Source organism: Leptopilina heterotoma, unplaced genomic scaffold (genome assembly GCF_015476425.1).
Source record: "Leptopilina heterotoma isolate Lh14 unplaced genomic scaffold, ASM1547642v1 Lhet_206, whole genome shotgun sequence".
Classification (NCBI taxonomy): domain Eukaryota; kingdom Metazoa; phylum Arthropoda; class Insecta; order Hymenoptera; family Figitidae; genus Leptopilina; species Leptopilina heterotoma.
In genome coordinates this window covers 2,086,188-2,108,023 of record NW_025110922.1, presented here as the reverse complement: position 1 = coordinate 2,108,023, position 21,836 = coordinate 2,086,188, and the positions used below count along the sequence as shown (strand labels likewise).

At 23.5% G+C, this 21,836-nt stretch overlaps 1 protein-coding gene across 2 annotated transcripts in view; it reads right to left on the bottom strand.

Annotated features, from left to right (window-relative positions):
• LOC122501264 overlaps positions 1-21,739 on the bottom strand; it is a 69,346-nt gene extending 47,607 nt beyond the window's left edge. Inside the window, exons 1-16 of one of the 2 annotated variants that reach the window (XM_043610597.1) lie at positions 21,540-21,739; positions 20,980-21,146; positions 20,416-20,631; positions 18,414-18,528; positions 16,486-17,473; positions 16,112-16,326; positions 15,449-15,605; positions 13,081-13,243; positions 12,835-12,994; positions 12,391-12,713; positions 12,180-12,244; positions 11,788-11,847; positions 11,449-11,635; positions 10,784-10,960; positions 7,530-7,642; positions 7,394-7,462 (exon numbers count right to left, since the gene is read on the bottom strand). In XM_043610597.1, coding sequence (XP_043466532.1) covers positions 7,394-7,462; positions 7,530-7,642; positions 10,784-10,960; positions 11,449-11,635; positions 11,788-11,847; positions 12,180-12,244; positions 12,391-12,713; positions 12,835-12,994; positions 13,081-13,243; positions 15,449-15,605; positions 16,112-16,326; positions 16,486-17,473; positions 18,414-18,528; positions 20,416-20,631; positions 20,980-21,072 — 3,101 coding nt within the window. In that variant the 5' untranslated portion in view covers positions 21,073-21,146; positions 21,540-21,739. Of the gene's footprint in view, positions 1-7,369; positions 7,463-7,529; positions 7,643-10,783; positions 10,961-11,448; positions 11,636-11,787; positions 11,848-12,179; positions 12,245-12,390; positions 12,714-12,834; positions 12,995-13,080; positions 13,244-15,448; positions 15,606-16,111; positions 16,327-16,485; positions 17,474-18,413; positions 18,529-20,415; positions 20,632-20,979; positions 21,147-21,539 lie in introns of those variants that run through there. The other variant, XM_043610598.1, reaches the window with a different exon arrangement.
• Positions 21,740-21,836: the final 97 nt, after the last annotated feature.

Genomic DNA, 21,836 nt, shown 5'->3' with positions numbered 1-21,836 from the left:
AAAATCACGAAACAGACTTTAAAGAGCAATTTCTTTTGAAAAGAAAGTGAAAAAAAAGTGAAAAAAGAAGAACACGTCTCTAAAGTATAATTTCAGGTGGATGTATTCACACCGTCTTCTAAGGTGAAAAAGAGCAAAAGAAGAGCCAAGTTAGTCGTGCGAGTCAGTTGACTTCACTATAAGGTAATAGGATTAACTTTCTCGAGAAACGGTAATCAGGGATAAAAATGCGACAAGTAGCGGCATTTGCGCTAACTAATGTCCTTCAAGCAGCTAACCAAGTTAGGAGAGCGCGGGTTTTCCGCCGTGGCAGTTTGTTAGCTTGATAATTGGCCATTTTTATGCTAAAGGATGTGCCACCCTCGCAACTTTGTCGTCGTGAGAGTAGCTTTTCTCTCTCTCTCTCTCTCTCTCTCTGCGCCGCTTCGCCAAATTGTCGCTAGCAATTGTAACCTTTTACTATATACACGATAAGGCGCTAACGGGGTAAGACGATTATTAAACGATGCCTACACACTCAAATATACACCCCCTCCCCCCATTCCCCCTATCCCTTACCCAAAAAACTTTCCTCCTTTAATTACAAAACATTTAGAAAATATTTCCCTCCTTTTCTCCCCTTTATAATTACAATTTTCTTCCTTCCACCCCTACTCGAGTTCACAATTTTTATTTTTTACTATCTTATTATCAAATAATTTATGAAAAATTTATTAAATTTCACATTTAAACCAGAAGATCATCAAAAATTTATAATGAATAAATTATTTTCATTTCCATAAATTTGCGTTAATACACTGAAAAAAACATTATTTGCTTCAAATAACCGACTATTATCAAATAAATATTTACTTGCTCTTTAAATTTGAATTAGTAAAAATGTTTACTAATTTCAATTAGTGACTTAGTAAATTAGTAAATTTTACTAATAAATTAGTAGAAATTACTATTTATTAGTAAAACTACTAATAAATAAAATAGAAAAAATTTACTAATTCAAAAGCAGAAAGTCAGCCACTAATTCAAATTAGTAAACATTTTTACTAATTTAAATTTAGAGAGTGAATCAAATAATTTTTATTTGAATCAATTAAATAGTATTTTAACAAATAATTTTAGTATTTGAAGCATAAACTATTTACTTGATTCAAATAAATTTTTTTTCAGTGAGACCTTTCTTTTAATTTTCAAAGATAACATTTTTTTTAAACAGTTAAAATTTTTGTAAATTTTATAAACTCAAAAAAATTTATTGTTGCGACTAAAATAACCGATTTGTCTATTATCAAATAAATATTTACTTGATTCAAATAATTTTTATTCGATTCAAATGAATCATATTTAAACCAATAATTTCAGTATTTAAAGCAAATACAATTTAATTGACACAAATAAAAATTATTTTGATACAAGTAAATATTTATTTGATAACAAACAAGTAATTTTTTATTAAAATTAAATATATTTTTCTTCAGTGTAATTTAAAATCTATAATAATTGAATTCTTGCACAGAATTTTATTAAAATTTTAAGATTAGTTCAATTAATTCTAAATTGTTTTTTAATTTTTCAAAATATTCCAATTTTTTAGGAATTTTACTAAGATTATAATAAAAACAAATTTAATTGTTATCAATTTTTTGGCAACATTTTTTAAAATAATTGAATTTCCTGTAAAGAATTTTATTAAAATTTTCGAAAATAATTGAATTTGTGGGTCGAATTTTATTTACATTTTTAAAAATAATTGAATTCCAAGAAAAAATTTAATTAGTTATAAAAATAAATTAATTTTTTCAACAATTTTTTTAAAAATATAATGTAAATAATTTAATTTTTGCAAACATCCAAAAAAGAATTTTTGTTGTGATTTAAAGTAACCATTTTTTTGACTTATTTCTCGATTAAAAATAAATTTTTCTTTAATTGAAAAAAAAAATTTATTTTTTTTCATGAAAGTTTTACTTTTTAAATTAAAGAAAAATTTCATTGGCCCTATATCATTGATAACATTTTTTTTAATTAAAGAACAAGTTTCTTGGAATAAAAAGAAATTTGTTTAAATAAAAAAAAGTTGTTAAATCAAAAAAATATTCTTTGAATCAAAAACCCTCTATTCGTTGGAAAGAAAAATTTATTTTGAATGAAACAAAACGAGTCGAAGAAACTGATTTCTTAAAATTGAAAAAAAAAATTTCTGGATGTAAAATTTTATTAAAATTTTGAAAAATAATTGCATTATTTAAAAGAATTTAAAAATATTTAAAAGACAAATTTTATTAAAACTTTTGAAAAAAATTAAATTATTTCTAGAAGTTTTATTAAAATTGTATTAAAAATAATTGAATTCCTGCAAAAATTTTAATTATTTATGAAAATCATTGAATTCTTGCGACAAATTTTATTAAAACTTTTGAAAATAATTAAATCATTACTAGAAGTTTCATTAAAATTTTTAAAAATGTATTGAAATCACATACAAAACAATTAAATTTCCTCAAAGAATTTAATTAGTTTTATTTATAAATGAATTCTTTCAAAGAATTTTATTAAAATTTTAGAAAATTCGAATTTTTGCAAAAAATTTCATAAAAGTATATTAAAATTAATTGAATTCCAGTGAAGAATTTTATCATTTATAAAAAAAATTTGATAACTTTCGAAGAATGTTATTAAAATTTTGGAAAATAATTGAATTCATCAGGATTTTGACAATAATTGAATCGTTTTGAAGAATTGTATTCAATTTTATTTAAATAATTGCATTTTTTGAAAAAAAATTAGTAAAATTTTACTAAAAATAATAAGATTCCTGCGAAAAATTTTATTATTTACAAAAATAATGGAATTTTTAAACAGAATTTTTTTTAATTTTTGAAAATAATTGAATTGTTTCGAGATCTTTATTAAAATTTTTGAAAATAATTAATTTCTTTCCAGAAATTTAATTCAATTTGTTTTCAAAATAGTTAAATATTTAAAAAGAATTTCATCACAAGTTTTTTGAAAATAATTGAATTATTTCGAGAATTTTTATTAAAATTGAATTGTATACTGAAAATAATTGAATTCTTTTCAGGAGTTTTATTAAATTTTTTGAAAATAATAATAATAAATTTGTTAATTAGTTATTTAGTGAATTTTTAAAATTTTTGAATCTAAATTTATTTAAAAATTGAAGTAGATATTTAAAAATTAGAAATGTAATTTGTAAGTGTATAATAAATAAATTTGTTTAATTTAAATGATTTGAATTAAATTTATTCAATTTCAAGTCCAATAAGCCAAAAGCATGAACTATATATATATAAAAATAAATAAATTTATTTAAATTAATAATTTATTTAAATGGAAATAAAATTGAAAAGTATAAAGATAAAAAATAGTTTTTTTGAAATTCACAGAGGCCGAAAAGGTAAGACAAGGTCCCAATTGCGCAAGTTTTTGAAGTAAAATCGTGGTGGAGTAAATGGAATGGGATTTAAGTGAAGAGATGAAGAGAAGGGAAGCGGTTATTGTGAGCGGTGACGCGCATCATTTGATCGGTGAGTATAGTGTAAAGCTAAGGTTGTGTATATACGCCATTTCCCAGTTCCCCTGAGTTGGAGACCTTCCGTTGCCAAAGTTGCGCAACGCTCTGGGGGTTGATTCTACCCCCGCAGGCCGGCCAACCTAATGGAAACAAGAAATTGCCACAAACAGAGTTACCTACGCCTCGACGCCTCGTAAATATCGCCATCGCCGTCAGAACCCGCCAATTGAAAAGGCGAAGAATCCTTTCGCTTCAATGCAAAAACCAACACACCAACAAAATTCTAAAATAGAATATCACACAGTAAACCCCTTTTCCTCTCCTATCCTATATGTACGTATATAAAACCACTTCAAACCCTCCACCACAAATGCACTTTTAGAAAACAATTCTTTTCTTATCATTCTTTTTCTTAGAAATATTCAATATCGATAAACTTCATTATTTGTAATTATACATTTTTCAATTTTCATATTTTTATTATATTATTTTGCTCATTTACTTCGTAATGCAATAATATAACATAATAATAATATAAATAATACATATAGTATAATTATTTTAATAATTATTTTAATAATTAAAATTTAACGATCATTACGAGTCAATAATACCATTTATTCAATTTTAGTCAATACCATTTATTTTAATAATTATTTTTCTGAAACAAAGCTCGAACCAGTGAAAGTTATTAAAAATACGGACTTTACGGACCACAATAAGAGAATATTTTACTTAAAACTAGAAATTAAATTTTTTATAATAATTAAAGATGGCCCAGTGATAAAATCATTATTTTATATTATAAGACTATTCTTATTGCAATTTCTTCAAAACTATTTTCATCATTTCAATTCAATTATTATTATCAAAAATTTTTAACTAAAATTCTACTTTAGATAAATTATTTTTAATACATAATTTTTGAAAAAGTTCTTTGGCAATTTTCAAATCCATTTATTAACAATATTCAATTTCACGAAATTTCAATTATTCCTAAAGTCTTCAATTAAATGCATATTAGAAAACAAAAACTTCAAATAATATAAAAAAAATCAATTAAACTTTTTCAAAAAAATTAATTGTAAAATTCAATTATTTCTAATAATTCACGCTATATTGATATTAATATTCAATTATAATCTAAAATTTTAACTGAAATACATTTTTAAATCAATTTTTATTAGAAAATTCTAGGAGAATTCTATTATTTCAATACAAAAGTAAATAATTTATTGATTGAATAATTGAATGTTTCTTAAATTTGAATTCTCATAAAAAATGTTATCAACAATATTTTAAATAATTGAATTCCTTTGTCGAATTTTATTAAAACTTGCATGAAAATAATTACTTTTTTCAAGGAATCCAATTAAAATTGTATGAAGAATAATTGAAATTCTGTGATGAGTTTTATTATTAGTAAAAATAATTGAATCCTTTAGAAGAATTTTATTACTCTTGAAAATAATTGAATTTCTGTAATAATTTGAAACTTCTCGAAAATTAAATTTTTTCTACTGTTTTTAACTAAAATTCTTCTATAAATCCATTATTTTTAATAATTTTTGAAAAAGTTCTTTGAGAATTCAATAATTTAACAGCATGTGATTGTTAGAACTTCAATGGTAATTTTTTCGACCAATTTTCTCTTAAAATATTTAATAAATTGAGTTTAAATTCTTTACGAAAGTCTGAAGTACAATAAAGAAGGGCAGTGATGTGCAAAAGTTTAAATATTTTTAAAATTAATTATTACAAATTAATTTAAAATTAATTAATAATTAATTAATTTTATTAATAATTATTATCAACTTCTTCAAAATTATTTTCAACTTTTTAATTAAATTATTAATTTCTAGAATTTTTAACTAAAATTTTTCTTTAAACAATTATTTTTAATAATTTTTGAAAAAGTTATTATTTCTAAAAGTTCATTCGAATTTTATAAAATTTTTAAAAAATAATTGAATTCTTGCAACGAATTTTATAAAAATTTTCAAAAATAATTGAATTTTTACGAAGAACTTTATTAATTTTTTTTAAATAATTGAATTCTAACGAAGAATTTTATAAAAATCATTTTAAATAATTGATTTTTTTCGAAAAATTTTATGAAAATTATTAACTTTTGGTTCATATATTCAAATAATTTTGCTGACACTCAGAGAAAAATTTATTTGCGGATTAACAAATTTTAGTTGAAATAATTAAATAAATGCAACTACTATTCAGTTATTAATGAAAGATTTGTTTGATTCAAGCAAAAATTTTTTGCAGATGAAACTTCTTTATTCGAACACAAAATTTATTAAACTGAACGTAATCTATATTTAAATAATAAAAATCTTCTAAGTTTTGTTAGCTTAAAAAAAATTTTTATTCACAAACATTTTAATTTTTGTATAAATTTTTAAAAATTTTCTAAATGAATTTCTTTGAATGAAATTCTCTGACATTCCCTGACTTTTCCATGACTTCCCTGACTTCCCTGAACGTTAGACACTCTGCTATTAAATAAAATTTATTTATACCAAGTAAAATTTGTTTCGACCAAATGAAATTAATTTCTATCAAATAAAATTTGTTTGTACAAAGTAAAATTTATTTCTACCAAATAAAGTTGATTTCTGACAATAAAATTTATTCGTACCAAATAAAATCTATTATTTTTGTACGAAATAAAACTTATTAATAAAATTTAGTTGCGACAAATAATGTTTTTTCTATCAAATAAATATTACTTGAAACAAAGAACATTTATTTGTACTGAATAAAATTTATTTTTTACCAAATAAAATTTATTTGCAATAAATAAAATTTACTTGTGGGCCATCCATAAATTACGATATCAATTTTTTATTCTTTTAGACCCCCTTCCCCCTAAATAGGTAACATAGTTCATGGATGGCCCCTTGCAACAAATAAACCTCGATTTAAATGTGTTACAAATATCCCTTTTCTCCAGGCATATAAATTCAATTTTTCAATGAAAAAAAACGATTTTTTAGAAAAATCCAAAAAAAAATAGAAAAATATTTCTAAAAATCCACCCGATACCAACAGTTAAATAATTAAATTCGGAAATTTGAAATAATTCAGAAAATACAATGAAAAGTAGAGGGAAACTATCGGGCACTGTATACTTATATATAATACGAAAAGTATCAAAATAAATGACAGCCGCGGTTTAAAATAAATATCTTTCTCTCTGTTGTAGAGAGCGACTTGGTAGGCATCCTGTGTAGTTGCACGAAAAGCAAAGCGGATGTCGTCGGGGCAAAGTTAAATTAAATCACAGCGTAGGCAGCTAATATTGTAGTTTATCTGGCGGGACATTAGCGCGGTGAAATATGCCCTCCTTCGTAGAACTTAAAATCAAGATCCTCGAAGTTCCTCGCGCAAGGCATCCTTCCTGCTAAGTCGCGCGTGAAAATACTAATTATTATACCGATTATTAATACGAAAACTTTATACCGTCATGCACAGTACGTTGGCTGTTATAACGTTTCCAAGTTCTAGCGCGCAGAGGTACACGAGTCTAAACTGGTGACGCAGAGGGGATTATCCTTTAGTTATAATAACGCTTGGTTATCATTCATTAGAAGCTTGCCAATTAAGATCGTGTTAATTAGGAAAAACAGTTCCCCCCACCCCCTTTCTCAAAACATGTTGTTGATCATTGTTCAAAAACATTGAACTCAATTCATCAACGGGACAATAAGTTGATAAACCCTTTTTTTCATCATTCAAATCAATTTTTAATTGATTCCTTTTCAAGTTATTTATTTTCGAAAAAATAAATCCATCAATAAAAAATTTTACAGACTCACCGGCTGATCACACAGAAAAATTACTCACTATGCCAAAGTTGCCTTCTGTCTCAAAGTCCTTTCCGAAAATCCTCCTCCATTCGAAAATTGAGAATATCTAAACAAAATTTCGTAAGACAGTTGAAACAAATTGAAAAATATACAATTTAAAAGAAAATACTTACATAAAATTGAATTTATTTTTCTCCGCAGATGTCAAGGATGGATCGGTCGATTTCAAGGAAACGAGTAAATGTTTTTGACTCAGTTTTCTATCATCGATGTTTTTCCTTTCCTCCTATTTTCGAAAGAAAAAAAAATTATTTGTTAAATGGGACGGAAAATTGAAAACGACACAAACGTTGAATATTTTCACGCGCTAATATTTTTCATATAGTATGCAAAAAAAAAAATAAATAAAAATATTCTCTCCTCTCCCTCTCTCGTTTCATTTTGAAAATCGAGAAAAAAGAAATTGCAGGGAATTGCTTAATATTGAAAATTCTAAACACTAATTTCATATTAAAGCGGATGTTTATAATTTATAAGATGATAAATCCCTTCAGTGTTCATCGAAGTATGTGCAGGATGAAGTGGAGCGAAATGGGGTAGCGTGGCGTGTACTAATAAACCTGACTATGTTTCCGTAGTTATATTACACATCAACCCGCCTATCTACCTACCAGTCTAATCTAATGATGTTATCATCGTTACATATTATCTGGCTTTTGGAAACTCACTTCGTATATAATGACTGTACCACATACTCGCAATTAAATGTAATTTATTATTAACTAATAATAAAGTCGTCAATATTAATATACTTCTTTTCCAAATTTACTTTTCTAATTTAACTATGCATATGTATCAAGAAAAATCAGGGTTGCCACAAAAATTTAATTTTGTTTTTCCCTGACTTTTCCCTGATGTCCAGAAAAATTTTTGATTTTTTCTCTGACCCTAAAGATTATTCTCATTCACTCCAAACATTATTAGATTTTCGAAAAAAATGTTGTATTACATTTATTTACGAATTTCTTTAATTGTAAAATTATTCAAAAATAATAATAATATAATAATAATAATAATAATAATTTCTTTTTTAAATAAATATTCAATCATTACCTATTATTTTTCTATAGAAATTAAGATTTTCAAATTCGAAACTTCTGAAATTCGATAACTTTTGAGAAAAATATTATAAAACATAAAGGAATCGATTACTCCGAGTCTTCGACTCGGAGTGATCAATTCCTTCATGTTTTATAACAAATTTAAGATGACAGCGTGATAAAATTATTATTTTATATCAAAAAATATTGGAACTATAAATTCAAATTTTCAAAGATTTTAATTTGAACCCTTTTCAAAATTCAATTATTTCTAAAAGTTCACTCTATAATGCTTTTAATATTCATTTATAATATAAAAGTTTAAGTGAAATTCATTTTTTAATCAATTTTTATTAGTAAATTATTCGAGAATTCAATTATTTAAATACAAAAATAAATAATTTATTAAGTAATTGAATTTTTATGAGGAATTTTATCAAAGTTTTTTAAAAATAATTGAATTCTTTCGGCGAATTAAAAAAAAAAATTTTAAGAACAAATGCAATTTTCTATCATTTTATTAAAAATTGTACAAAAAATAATTGAAATTATGCGATAATTTTTGTTATTTATGAAAATTATTGAATTTTTGCAACGAATTTTATTAAAAAAATTTTTAAAGACTTGAAATCCTATGAATAATTTTATTAGAAGAATAATTGAATTCTCGTAACGAATTTTATTACATTTCATTTAAATAATTGAATTCTTTTAAGAAATTTTATTAAAATAGTAGATTTTGAAAATATTTTAATTTCAGTGAAGAATTTCTTTATTTGTAAAATGTAATTGAATTCTTGCAAAAAATTATTGAAAACAATTGTATTTTTCGAGGAATTTATTTAAAATTGTATTAAAAATAATTGAAATCCTCTGAAGAATTTTATTATTTAAAAGAATAATTAAATTCTTACAAAGAATTTTATTAATTTTTTTTTAAATAATTGAGATTCTGTAAAGAATTTTATTATTTATGAAAATAATTGAATTCTTGCAACGAATTTTATTAAAAAAAATTTTAAAGAATTGAATTCCTGTGAAGAATCTTATTTGTGAAAATAATTGGATTCCGGAGAAAAATATTATTATTTATGAAAATAATTAGTTTCTTGTGAAGAATTTTATTAAAATTTTTTTAAATAATTGAATTCTCGAAAAAAATTTTATTATTTATGAAAATAATTGATTTCTTATGAAGAATTTTATTAAAATTTTTTTAAATAATTGAATTCCCATAAAAAATATATTACTTGTGAAAATAATTGAATTCTTAAGAAGAATTGTATTGAAAATAATTGAATTATGAAGGTAGGAAAATTTTAATAAAATTGCAATTTTATTATCAAAATCTTGTAAAGAATTTTGTCAACATTTTTTTAATAATAGAATTTTTAAAAGAAGTTTATTTAAATTTTTCGAAATAATTGAATATCTCAGAACTATTTTTTGTAATGTTCTGAATATATTTGAATTCCTTCGAGAAACTTTATTAAAAAAAATTAAAAATAATTGAATTGGTGCGAAGAAATTCATAAGAAATTGATAAGTAATTGAATTCCTGTGAAATTTTTATTAATATTTTGTTTAAGTAATTCAATTCTTTAGGGAAATTTTATAAATATGTAATTGAAATAAGGAACATTTTTGAAAATAATTTAAATTTTGCCAAGAATTTTATTCAATTTTTTGAAAATAATTGAATTTCGGAGACGAATTTTATTTTTTATAAAGAGAATTGAAATTTTAATGAGAATTTTTAAAAATTTTTGAACATAATTGAATTTATGCGAAGAAGTTTATCACTTTTGAAAATAAATGAATTTCTGTAAACAGTTGTTCTTAAAATTTCTATTTAAATTCATTAAAAAATGATATTTTATAAAATTTCAAATTGACACCTTTGAAGTTCATCTATTTTTGAAGATTGTAAACGCAACTCTTTTGAAATTCAATTAATTTTGAAATTTTTAAGTAAAATTATTCATTAAATAATTTATAAGTAATTATTTTATGATAGTTCTTCAAGAATGAAGTTATTTAAAAAGAAACTATTATTAGAAATAGAAAAAATTGAAGGGTTTGTATTTAAATTCTTTGCAATTTCATAGTTTATGAGTCAAACAAAAAAGACACAAAAATTCAGGATTTTCTTATAAATTCAAAAAAATTAAATTTTTCCAGTACTTTTAATAAAAATCCCTGACTTTTCCCTGATTTCCCTGACGAATTCTAATTTCCCTGACTTTCCCCTGAATTCCCTGACCTATGGCAACCCTGAAAATACAAAATTTGTCGAAATATGTCTAATTTTTTAAACATCAACTTACCAGATTCGCTGCCTCCACGGCTTCTTCTAAAACGGCTAATCTTGCCTGAGTTAAAACTGCATTCAAATCAGCGCCAGTGAATCCTGTTGACAAATTTGCCAACTCTTTTAAATTCAGGTTCTCTGTATTTATACGATGAGATTTGCATATGGCTTTCAAAATCTCCTCCCTCTCAATCTGAAATAAACAACCAAATTTTGAATATTATCTTTTCTTTCTTCACTACAAAGTTATTTTTATTTTGTTACGAAAACCAAAGAATATTTTAAAGCAAATAATAGTCAACTTATTAAACAAGGCAATCAAAATTAGATTTTTTTGCTATAAAAAACATTAAATTGTTAATATCAGGAATTAATACCTATAATATCAAGTATTTTAGGGGATTTTATTAATTTTCTGATTCAAAAAAAGGAAAAAGGAAAAATATAAGGACCAACTGTGATCCCTAAACTTATTAAACAAGACAAACAAAATTAGATATTTTGCGATAAAAAAACATTAAATTGTCAATAAACTCGAGTATAAAAATATTTAAATATATGTGATTGATATAAATAATGTAAAATATAAACGAATAATAATTTTTTAATAATTTAAAATAGCGGTAATAATTAATTAATAAGAATGGCAAATTGCAAAACTATTGGTAAAGGATAAATTACCTCGTTTGGTAGAGGGCAAAGCAACAGTTTATCCAAACGTCCTGGTCTCAGAATTGCTGGATCTAATAAATCTGGCCTTGAAGTTGCTGCAACAATCGCAACACCTTCTCTACCCTCAACTCCGTCTAATTGTGTCAATAATTGATTAACTACTCTGTCAGTTACACCAGTGCTATCATGACCACGTCTGAAATTAATTGATTTTAATTAGTCAAAAAACACATAAACTTACTAAACATTTACTAATTTCAACAAGTTTCTAAATTTTATTTAATTATCAAAATATATAATATTTATTATTATTTTCTACTTTATTTAAAATTAATTAATAATATTTACCTAGGAGCAAGACTGTCGAATTCATCGAAAAATATTATGCACGGTTTTGCTTTCTGTGCCCTGAAAACAACACAATTTAATTTAATTAAAAACAAATTTTTAATATTTAAATTTTTAATTTAATAAATTTAGTTAATAATTGAGGCTCCGAATCTGAAAAGAGCACTCTCAGCATTAATTTTAAATGGTAAAAGTGCCCTTTAAGATCCGGAGCCTCAATTTAAAAATTATTTTCATTTAAATTAGAAATTTATTTAATAAATTAAAAAAAGGCATTTAAAAAAAATAAAATAAATATTTATGGTATTATAAAAAAGTAATATTAAATTAGAAATTCTTTAACTTTTTTTAAAGTATTTCAAATTAAAATTTTCAATTTCCAGGAGACTCACTTTTCAAAAACGTTTCGTACTGCCTCCTCACTGGCACCTATGTATTTTGATAATAGCTCAGGACCCTGAAAATAAATCAATAAATATTTAATGTTGTTTGTAAATATATTTAAGAAGTTAATAATAAAATCAGAGACTAATTAAAATATTTGAACAATAACTCAGTGAATAATAATTATTTAGAGAATAATCAAGTACTAATAAAATTAACCTTAACACTGATCACGTTCAGTCCACATTCTTTCGCAATTGCGCTGGCTAATAAAGTTTTTCCAGTGCCTGGCATTCCATACAACAAAACACCACTTTGTAACTTTATGGGAGCTTTTTTGAAAATTTGAGGGTACTTTAAAGGCCACTGTAGAATCTCAACTAATGTCTGCTTTATTTCTGTCAAACCTCCAATGTCTGACCACGTATTTCCGGAACCTTTGTACAAATTAATACCTTCCAAAGACATTGGCACACTGTTATTCGAAGCTTCCAATAAATCTTCCTCAACAAGTGTAATTTTCGATTTTAATTCATTATTCACTGGAAAGGAAAATTTATTTTTAAATTCTGAGTGTCTTGAAAAAAAATTGATTAAACATGAAAAGAAAATTTGCAAAAAAAATTATACAAATATGTTTAAATTAAAGAAAAGAAAAACTACCATGTCTTTTCCAGGCAGTGAAAGCAGCTTTATCTGACATATCCACTAGATCTTGAATTAACCATCCTTCTGTCTTATTTCCGTAATGATCCCAATTAATTTCACTGGAAACTTCCATTTTATCTCGGAGTCGAACTTTCAAAATTTCAATTCTATCGTTCTGTGTTAAATAAAATTGAATTATTAAAAAATCCAAAGCAAAATAATTTAAAAAATTGAATTTTTGAGAATAAAAAATTAAAATACTTTTTCTAAAACCGGAATTGAAACAATAGTCCGAAAAAAATGAACTCCTTTCGCAATTTTTAATTTTTCTCCAAGTTTGTTTACATCCGAACAAGTAGCTATCAATGTGATGTAATAGCTCGTTTGATATTGGGACAATGTATTGAAAATCATATCTGTTATCCTGTCAAAAAATTGTTTAGATTAATTTACAGCTTAATTAAATATTTTCATCACGAAACATTTTACTTGATCAAAATAAAAGAATAAACTATGTAAAACCGTAAAAAAACAAATTTGTTTCTAAATTTATAAGTATTTGAAGTATACTTTTATGTATACACGAAGACATCACAATAAAAATATTCATGGAATTTTTTTATCAAATTTGATCGAAATACGACAAAACGTACGATATTCTTCATAAAAACATTTTAAATAACAAGAAATTTGCGATATTGTAGTTAAAAAATCCAAAAATTGTCAAAACTGACATAACCTAACCTAAAAAAGTATACTGAAAAAAAATGAGATTACATATGTTTAACTTACTATTTTAAAGCAGAATTTATTCATTATCATTAGAAAAACATGAAATATTTACGATTATTGGTCTTCGAGAACACGATTATAAATATAAACTCGAAATAATTAAACTTTTAATCCCCTTCTGAATCTGCATGACTGGTGCGTGAAATGCGCACAACTACTGTCGGCCATTTTCGCGCATGCGCAGTTGATAAAATTTCACATATATAGAAATTTTCATGAAAATATTTTCAACTAACTCAATAATAACAGAAGAATAAATAATATTTTATAAAAAATAACTTGAGAAACTATTAAATATTGAGATAATTTAGTCACAATTAAATGAAAATACAAAAAATGTTAACCTAACCTAACAAAAATGGTCATTGAACAAATTACATGACTACATGCTTAACTTACCATTTTCTCAACAAATAATACATTCTCCCACTAAAATAACAAGTATTGATTGCGATCGACTATATTTTTGAACAAAGACAAACAAATGAAAGTATAGTAGAAATACTAAAAAAACCTCGACATTGTTGCGCGACAAAAGGCGATTGACGAATACTGCGCATGTGCGCAGAAAAAATTGGCAAAATGCATTTTCCCTCAAAATTTGTTATCACAAAAATATTAACTATATCAACAATGATAAAATAACAAAAAAATCAATATTTAATGGAAATAATTTGAGAAATAAAGTCAGATTGTGATAATTTAGACAAATAAATATACATGTGGTAAATAACGCCAATTTGGTTGAAGAAAGTAAACACTCAATATAAAAATCATGATTACCTGGTTAACTTACCATTTTCTAAACAAAAAATACATGCTGCTATTAAATAAACAAGTATTGATTGCGATGATCTAACTTCCGAAACAAAAACAACCATATTTTTAGGTAAAAAACACTAAAATGAAACCTAAAATGTTGATCTCCTACAACCTGGCTGACAAAACTCTACAGAACAATAATCGATACAGTGTACAGTCTTACCAACCTTACAATCGATCAACTAGTCAAATCAATAACTTCCGGTGCGCATGCGCAAGAAGTTAATTTTTACCCGCGAAAATGTGTTCAAATTTAAATATTTATGGAAACAGAATAAAATAATTTAATAAATTACGTTTAGATAAATAACAAAAACTTATTAAAAGGTTTTAAAAACGTTTACATTTGGATGAAATTTTTTTTTTAAATAGATAAATCAACTATGATTACCTATATAAATTTTAAATAATAAATAAGAAAAAATATAAAAGCTTTTTGAACATTTAGTTATATAAGTGTAGATATAAATTTAAATTGTAAATTTAAAACAATTTAATTAATAAATAAGAATTGTTTATTTATAATTTTTATTCAATTATTTTTTTTAATTTAATAATTTAATTTTTTTAATCTTATTTATTTTATTTCATCTATTTTTTATCTAATTAATTATGATAATAATAATCTAATTAATTTAAAAAAATCAAAAATTGTTATTTAATTTAAATTTTTCTATTGTAATTATTAATTTATTAGTAAGAATTTGATGTAATCGATCACACATTTTATTATTAATTTATTAATTCGTTTTTATGTTAATTTTAAAACAGAAGAAAAAAATTGCTATTTGTAGACAAACCTTATCTCTCTGACCTTATTAAAATAATTTCGAATGGAATTTTAAATAAAAAAGGCGAATATTTTTCTCCTTTTTTCATAATAAGGAAATTAATTATCTAATAATAAAAGAATAATTTCTTTTGGTTAATATGATTTAAAGTATGATAGGCAGTTTCTATTGCGACATACTTATCATTAAATTTTTTTTTTAAATTAAAATATTCTAAAAATTACCTGGCAGCATTCATTGAATCAGGAGTCATTTCTTCATCGTTTGTCGCAGCATTTGTTATGCTATCTAAATCGTCAAGAATAAGCACTGAATACTCGTGAAATATGCAATCTGCCATTGCAGACTGAATTACTTTTTGTATTACTTCCATTTTTTTGCCTGCAAAAAAAATCGTTTTATGAGAACCTTTTAAGTTTTCAAATGAATTATTTTGCATTTTATTTTTGAAATTATTTATATTAATTATATTTATATTAACTTATTTATTAATAAAAAATTTTTATAAATATTTAAAATTGAAAAATAATTTAATTTCTATAGACATTATTTTGTATTTTAATTTCAAATTTATTATTATTTTTTAGTGAAAATATTTAAGGAATATTTACTATTTTGTTTCTTAAATATAAAAATTTTGTCTAAGTACTAAAAATTGAAATATAATTAAATTTCTATAAGGAGACATTATTTTGCATTTTATTTTTGAATTTATTATTTTGTCAGTGATCATATTTAAATATTATTTATATTATAATATAATTTATTTGTTAATAAAGAAATTTTTTATAAGTATTCAAAATTGAATACTTACAAGTATTAATTGAATGCACAATTAAATATATCTATAAAGAGATATTATTGACTATGTGTATTAATAAACATACCTTTAAGTGGTAAACACTCAATTATATGTGTGTGAATAAAATACGGTGGCTTTTGTATTTGATTTACTAAAACTTTACAAAAAGTTGATTTTCCAGAGCCCATTTCTCCACAAATTAAAATATTTTCACGATTATATTTCAAGTCCTTTATATTATGCAATCCCAAACTCAAGCGCAATGTAAGTTCACATTTTGAAAGTAAGTCTTCAAAAATTCTGAAACAATAATTATAAATTAATTTATATTTATTAAATTGTAATTTTTTGATAATTTACTATTTCTTATTAATTAATAATAATTAAGAATAATTTACTTTCATAATTAAAAAAATACAAAATTAAAAAATAAAAAGAAGGGTTGAAAAAGTATCTTACCCGAGTGTAATTTTTTTAATCCATGATTCATCATTCTGTAGATCTTGATTAGTGTCTCGACCAGTATTGTTTGCTACTATATTCACGTGTATTTTTAAATTCGATAAAGTAGTGGCGTCGAGACGAGCGTATTTACACTCAGGAATAATTTTCAAAAGACAAGTCTTTCCATTATCAAATACAAGTTTGGCACAGGAATTTATAACAATTTTCTCTTTTTTCGTAAATCGATTCACAAAATTTTGAAAATCTTCAGAAGTCACATTATCATTTAGAGAAAATATCTCAATTGACGAAATTTTGTTGTCCTCTGATTCATATGATTCCAAAAGTACTTTCCCTCCAAGTCTGACTTTCAAATTCATTTTTAAATTCGACGATAGATAAATGCACTTATGTAGAGAAGTCGCCATGAAATATTCTTTATCAACTGAACTAGAGCACTTCTCCAAATAATCTTCCAAACACAATAATTTGACAATAAACTCCGTTGACTCTTTGGGAATATTTTGAGTATCGTCCCTTAGGAAGTCAGTACCCGTTTCAATGTACTGTAAATTTTCCTTGACTTTTTTTATTTTACAAAAATTCTCCTCCGATGAATGAAAAAAATTTGGCAAATGACGTTTGTGAATAAAAACGTTATACGGACACTGTAAGGAAACGTCGAATTCATTTGCCTCTGAAATATTTTCTATCTTAAACATCTCATGCACACGGAAGACTTCAGGAGGACCAATATTTATGTATTTATTCAATTCTGCCTGAATATCGACAGAAAAGTTTTCCTCATTTGCGATTTTATTTGTCTTGGAAAACATCGGTGGCAGATACTTGAATATACTCCACATTCCACTTGCAGTATTTACATCATGTGAAACTGTCGACTTTTCAATACACTTTGTACCAGTTTTAACAATTGCATTTTTCACATGCACTTCGGAATCTTCGAACAATTTTCCATAACGAAAATTCGGATTGAGGGAATCTAATGAAAATTTAATTAATTGAATTTCATTAATTTAAATGATTCGATAAATCAGGGACCGTCACGGAATCAAAACAAAATTAAAAAATACTTTTGTTTTGATTCGGATATGGGTATCAGAATCAAAATTCCACTCTATTTAGTTTTGATTCCAATATAAAAATCAAAATTCAACTCTATTTCGTTTTGGTTCCAATATCAAAATCAAAATTCAACTCTATTTCGTTTTGGTTCCAATATCAAAATCAAAATTGAACTCTATTTCGTTTTGGTTTCAATATCAAAATCAAAATTCCATTCTATTTCGTTTTGGTTCTAATATCAAAATCAAAATTCCATTCTATTTAGTTTTGATTCCAATATCAAAATCAAAATTCTTTTTTGTTTTAATTTTGATAAAATACTACTGCGCGTGTATAAGTCTCATTGAACCTAAATTTTGTTGCAAATGTCAAATATATCAGAAGATAATATCGTTTTTACATACGAAATCTGAAATAGAATTCGAATCGACTTCTGTTTCTATAAGAAAACCGAATTGCAGTATTATAATATCAGAATCAAAATAGGAAGTAAATTTTGTTTCGTTAACGTATCAGAATCAATATAGGAAGTAAATTTTGTTTCATTACATTATCGGAATCAAAATAGGAAGTGAATTTTGTTTCGTTACAATATCGAAATCAAAATAGAAAGTGAATTTTGTTTCGTTACAGTATCGGAATCAAAATAGAAAGTAAATTTTGTTTCGTTACAGTATCAGAATGGAAACAGGAAGTAAATTTTGTTTCGTTACCGAATCAAAATCAAAATACATTAATAATTTCGTTTTGTTTTGGAATATCGTAACGAAATCAAAATTTGATTTCCGTGACGGTCCCTGCGATAAATATTTAATGAAAAAATAAAGCGAAAATAAATAGAAAAATCTAATAATTACCAACGAGAATTGTTACGTGAAGACGTTTGGAAACCCACACGACAATTGGCTGATGTCTCGCAACAACAGATATTTGATCCAAAAGAATAGACTGAATTTTGTCGCATTGATGTTCCTGAAGAAAATTTGAATTATTTAAATTTTTTTAATAGAAATAAATAAATTAAGTAAAAGTAGAAATAAAAATCTATATTAATAATCGTTGTATTCCGCGGTTAGTTAACTATTTAGTTAGTAAGTTAAGTTAGTTGTAGTTTACTTTTTTGTTTCTTAACTTATTTAATAATTTTTCTTTTGAAATAATTTCAATTTTTAAATTAATGTATTGAAAATCATCACATTTTAGCAAAGCATTTTAGCAAAAAAAATTTATTATAATAGAATTCCTTCGAAGAAATTTATTATTTAGTAAAATAATTGAATTCTCGTGTATAGAATTTTGTTAAAATTTATGAAAATTCGAATTAAATTCTTTTTCAAGGATTTCTTATAATTTTTTTTTAAATAATAATGGAATTTTCTATATTAATTTTAATAAAAAATTTTACAAAATTATTAGTTTTTATGAACAATTTCTTTCAAGTTTTTAAAAAAATCATGTTTGTCAATAATTGAAATTAAACATTTAATTATTAAATTTTATAAAAATTTTAGAAAATAATTGAATTCTTTTGAGAAAATTTATAACAAATTAAAAAAAATTGAATTCTTTCTTAAAATTTTTTTTTAAATAATTGAATTTTTGCAAAGAATATTACTATTTATAAATATAATTGAATTTTTTCAAAGAATTTATTAAAATTTTAGAAAATAATTAAATTTTTTTGAAATATTTTATAACGAATTAAGAAAAAAATTGAATTCTTTCGTAAAATTTTTTAAAAAGAATTGATTTTTCGCAAAGAATTTTACTATTTATAAATATAGGTAATTGAATTTGTTTGAAGAATTTATTAAAATTTTAGAAAGTAATTGAATTCTATTGAAATTTTTTATAACAAATTAAGGAAAAATTGAATTCTTTCGTGAAATTTTTTGAAAATAATTAATTTTTTGCAAAGCTTTTACTATTCAAAAAAATAATTGAATTGTTTTGAAGGATTATTAAAATTTTAGAAAATAATTGAATTTTTTCGAAAAATATATTATATTAAACATTTTTAAAAAATTGAATTCTTTCATGAAATGTTATTAAAATTGTAATAAAAATAATTTAATTTTTGCAAAGAATTTTACTATTTATAAACATATTTGAATTGTTTCGAAGAATTTATTAAAATTTTAGAAAATAATTATAGTCTTTTGAATTATTTTATATCGAATTAAGAAAACAATTGAATTCTTTTGTAAATTTTTTTTAAAAATAATTAAATTTTGCAAAGAATTTTACTACATATTTATAAATATAATTAAGTTGTTTTGTAGAATTATTAAAATTTTAGAAAATAATTTAATTTTGTCACGAAATGTTATTAAAATTGTATTAAAAATGATTGAATTTTTGCAAAGAATTTTACTATTTATAAATATAATTGAATTTTTTCGAAGAATTTATTAAAATTTTAGAAAATAATAATTGAATTCTATTGGAATTTTTTATAACAAATTAAGAAAAAATTGAACTTTTTCATAAAATTTTTTGAAAATAATTGAATTTTCGCAAAGATTTTACTATTTGAAAAAATAATTGAATTGTTTTGAAGGATTATTAAAATTTTAGAAAATAATTGAATTCTATTAAAATTTTTTATAACGAATTAAGAAAAAAATTGAACTTTTTCGTTAAATTTTTTGAAAATAATTGAATTCTTACGAAGAATGTTATTATTTATGAAAATAATTGAATTCTTGCGATGAATTTTATTAAAATTTTTGAAATCAATAAACAAGAATAATTAATTAGTAAATTAGTTAATAATTGAATTTTTTTAAAGTTTGAATCTGAAATTATTCAAAAATTTATATTTGAAAATAAAAAATTAATTATTTATACAGTACGTACTAGAATTTCTTGATCTTGTATACTTTTTGGAGTTACTATTACACTTGTAAGCGAAGGTGGTTCAGATTGACAAGTAATAAAAATTTCATCACCTTCCTCAATCCCTAAGCTTCTTGCAAAAGTTGCACTTAATGAAGGGTAACCATTTGGACTTGGTAATAAATACCACGATAAATAGTAATCTGCAGATTTATGAGTCAGTCTTACAACATTTGGCTGTGAAAAATAAAATTTTGTTCAATTATTTATAAATATTCAAACTATTCCTATTTATTTTATAAGTCAAAAAATGATTTTCCCTTATGAGACAATTAAACTTTAGCCCGCAAGAAAGATTTAAAAAACTTTTACCAGCGATTTCTGTATTATCAAAAATTCCATGGTAAAAGGAACAAAATTGAAATTATCATCATCGATATTTAAATTTAAATAGAAAAAAAGAAAAAAACATAAATAATATCAAATCATTATTTATATTTGAGGTTATAAACAAACGTTGAGCATGTTGCATATAGTTTAACATGTAGCAATAAACATTAAACATAATGTAATTAACATACTGACCTTTGATATTAATTTTCGCAACCACGTATCTGGCAGATATAGAAAACAATTATTTACACTAATATATTTAATTATAAAACGTTCTTCTTGCATTTTTCTTGCTCCAAGTTCGGCCCGCCAAAAAATTGCAACTAAAAAATGTTAATTCATAACAGTTTTTTACCAACCTAGAAATAAAAAATTCTATTCTGCATTACCAACATATTTTCAATATTAGGAAAACAATGGTTTAAAGGTTTAAATTTCATATTTTAGGAAAATTGTAAAAATTCAGTATTTATCCAAATAGAATTAACGATTTAAAGAAATATATTGACAACTAGTATTAAAATCAACATGATTTGCAAATTTAAAATGTTCTGTGCAAATTTCCTGCATTGCTTTTAATTATTCCGATTATTCCGAAACATAATTACAGTGATATTAGTTATTAATTAGTAAATATAGAGCAAAGAAAATAATTTCAGTATACTGGCTAAACTTCCGCACTTTGACTTATTGTTTAACAAATTCAACAAATTAATTTCAAATAAACAATGTGTGTATAGAACATAACCTACAAATAATTTTTCAAGTCTGAATTTCCCGAACAAAACAAATTACAGCGCTGACTACGACACTGAATTTTAGTGCAAACTTTTATAACACAACATACGATGAACAATACGTTTTAAAACAAACTATAATTAAAAAATAACAACGATAGAAAATTAATGTTCACAATCATAACATTGAAAACACTTGTAAACACACAACTGAATTGTTGGCAAGAATGAATTCCTACTATGTTGGCAGAACGTGAGATTACAGTTACTCTTGGTTGGAACATTTGCCGCTAGGTGTCACCTACGAGGTTT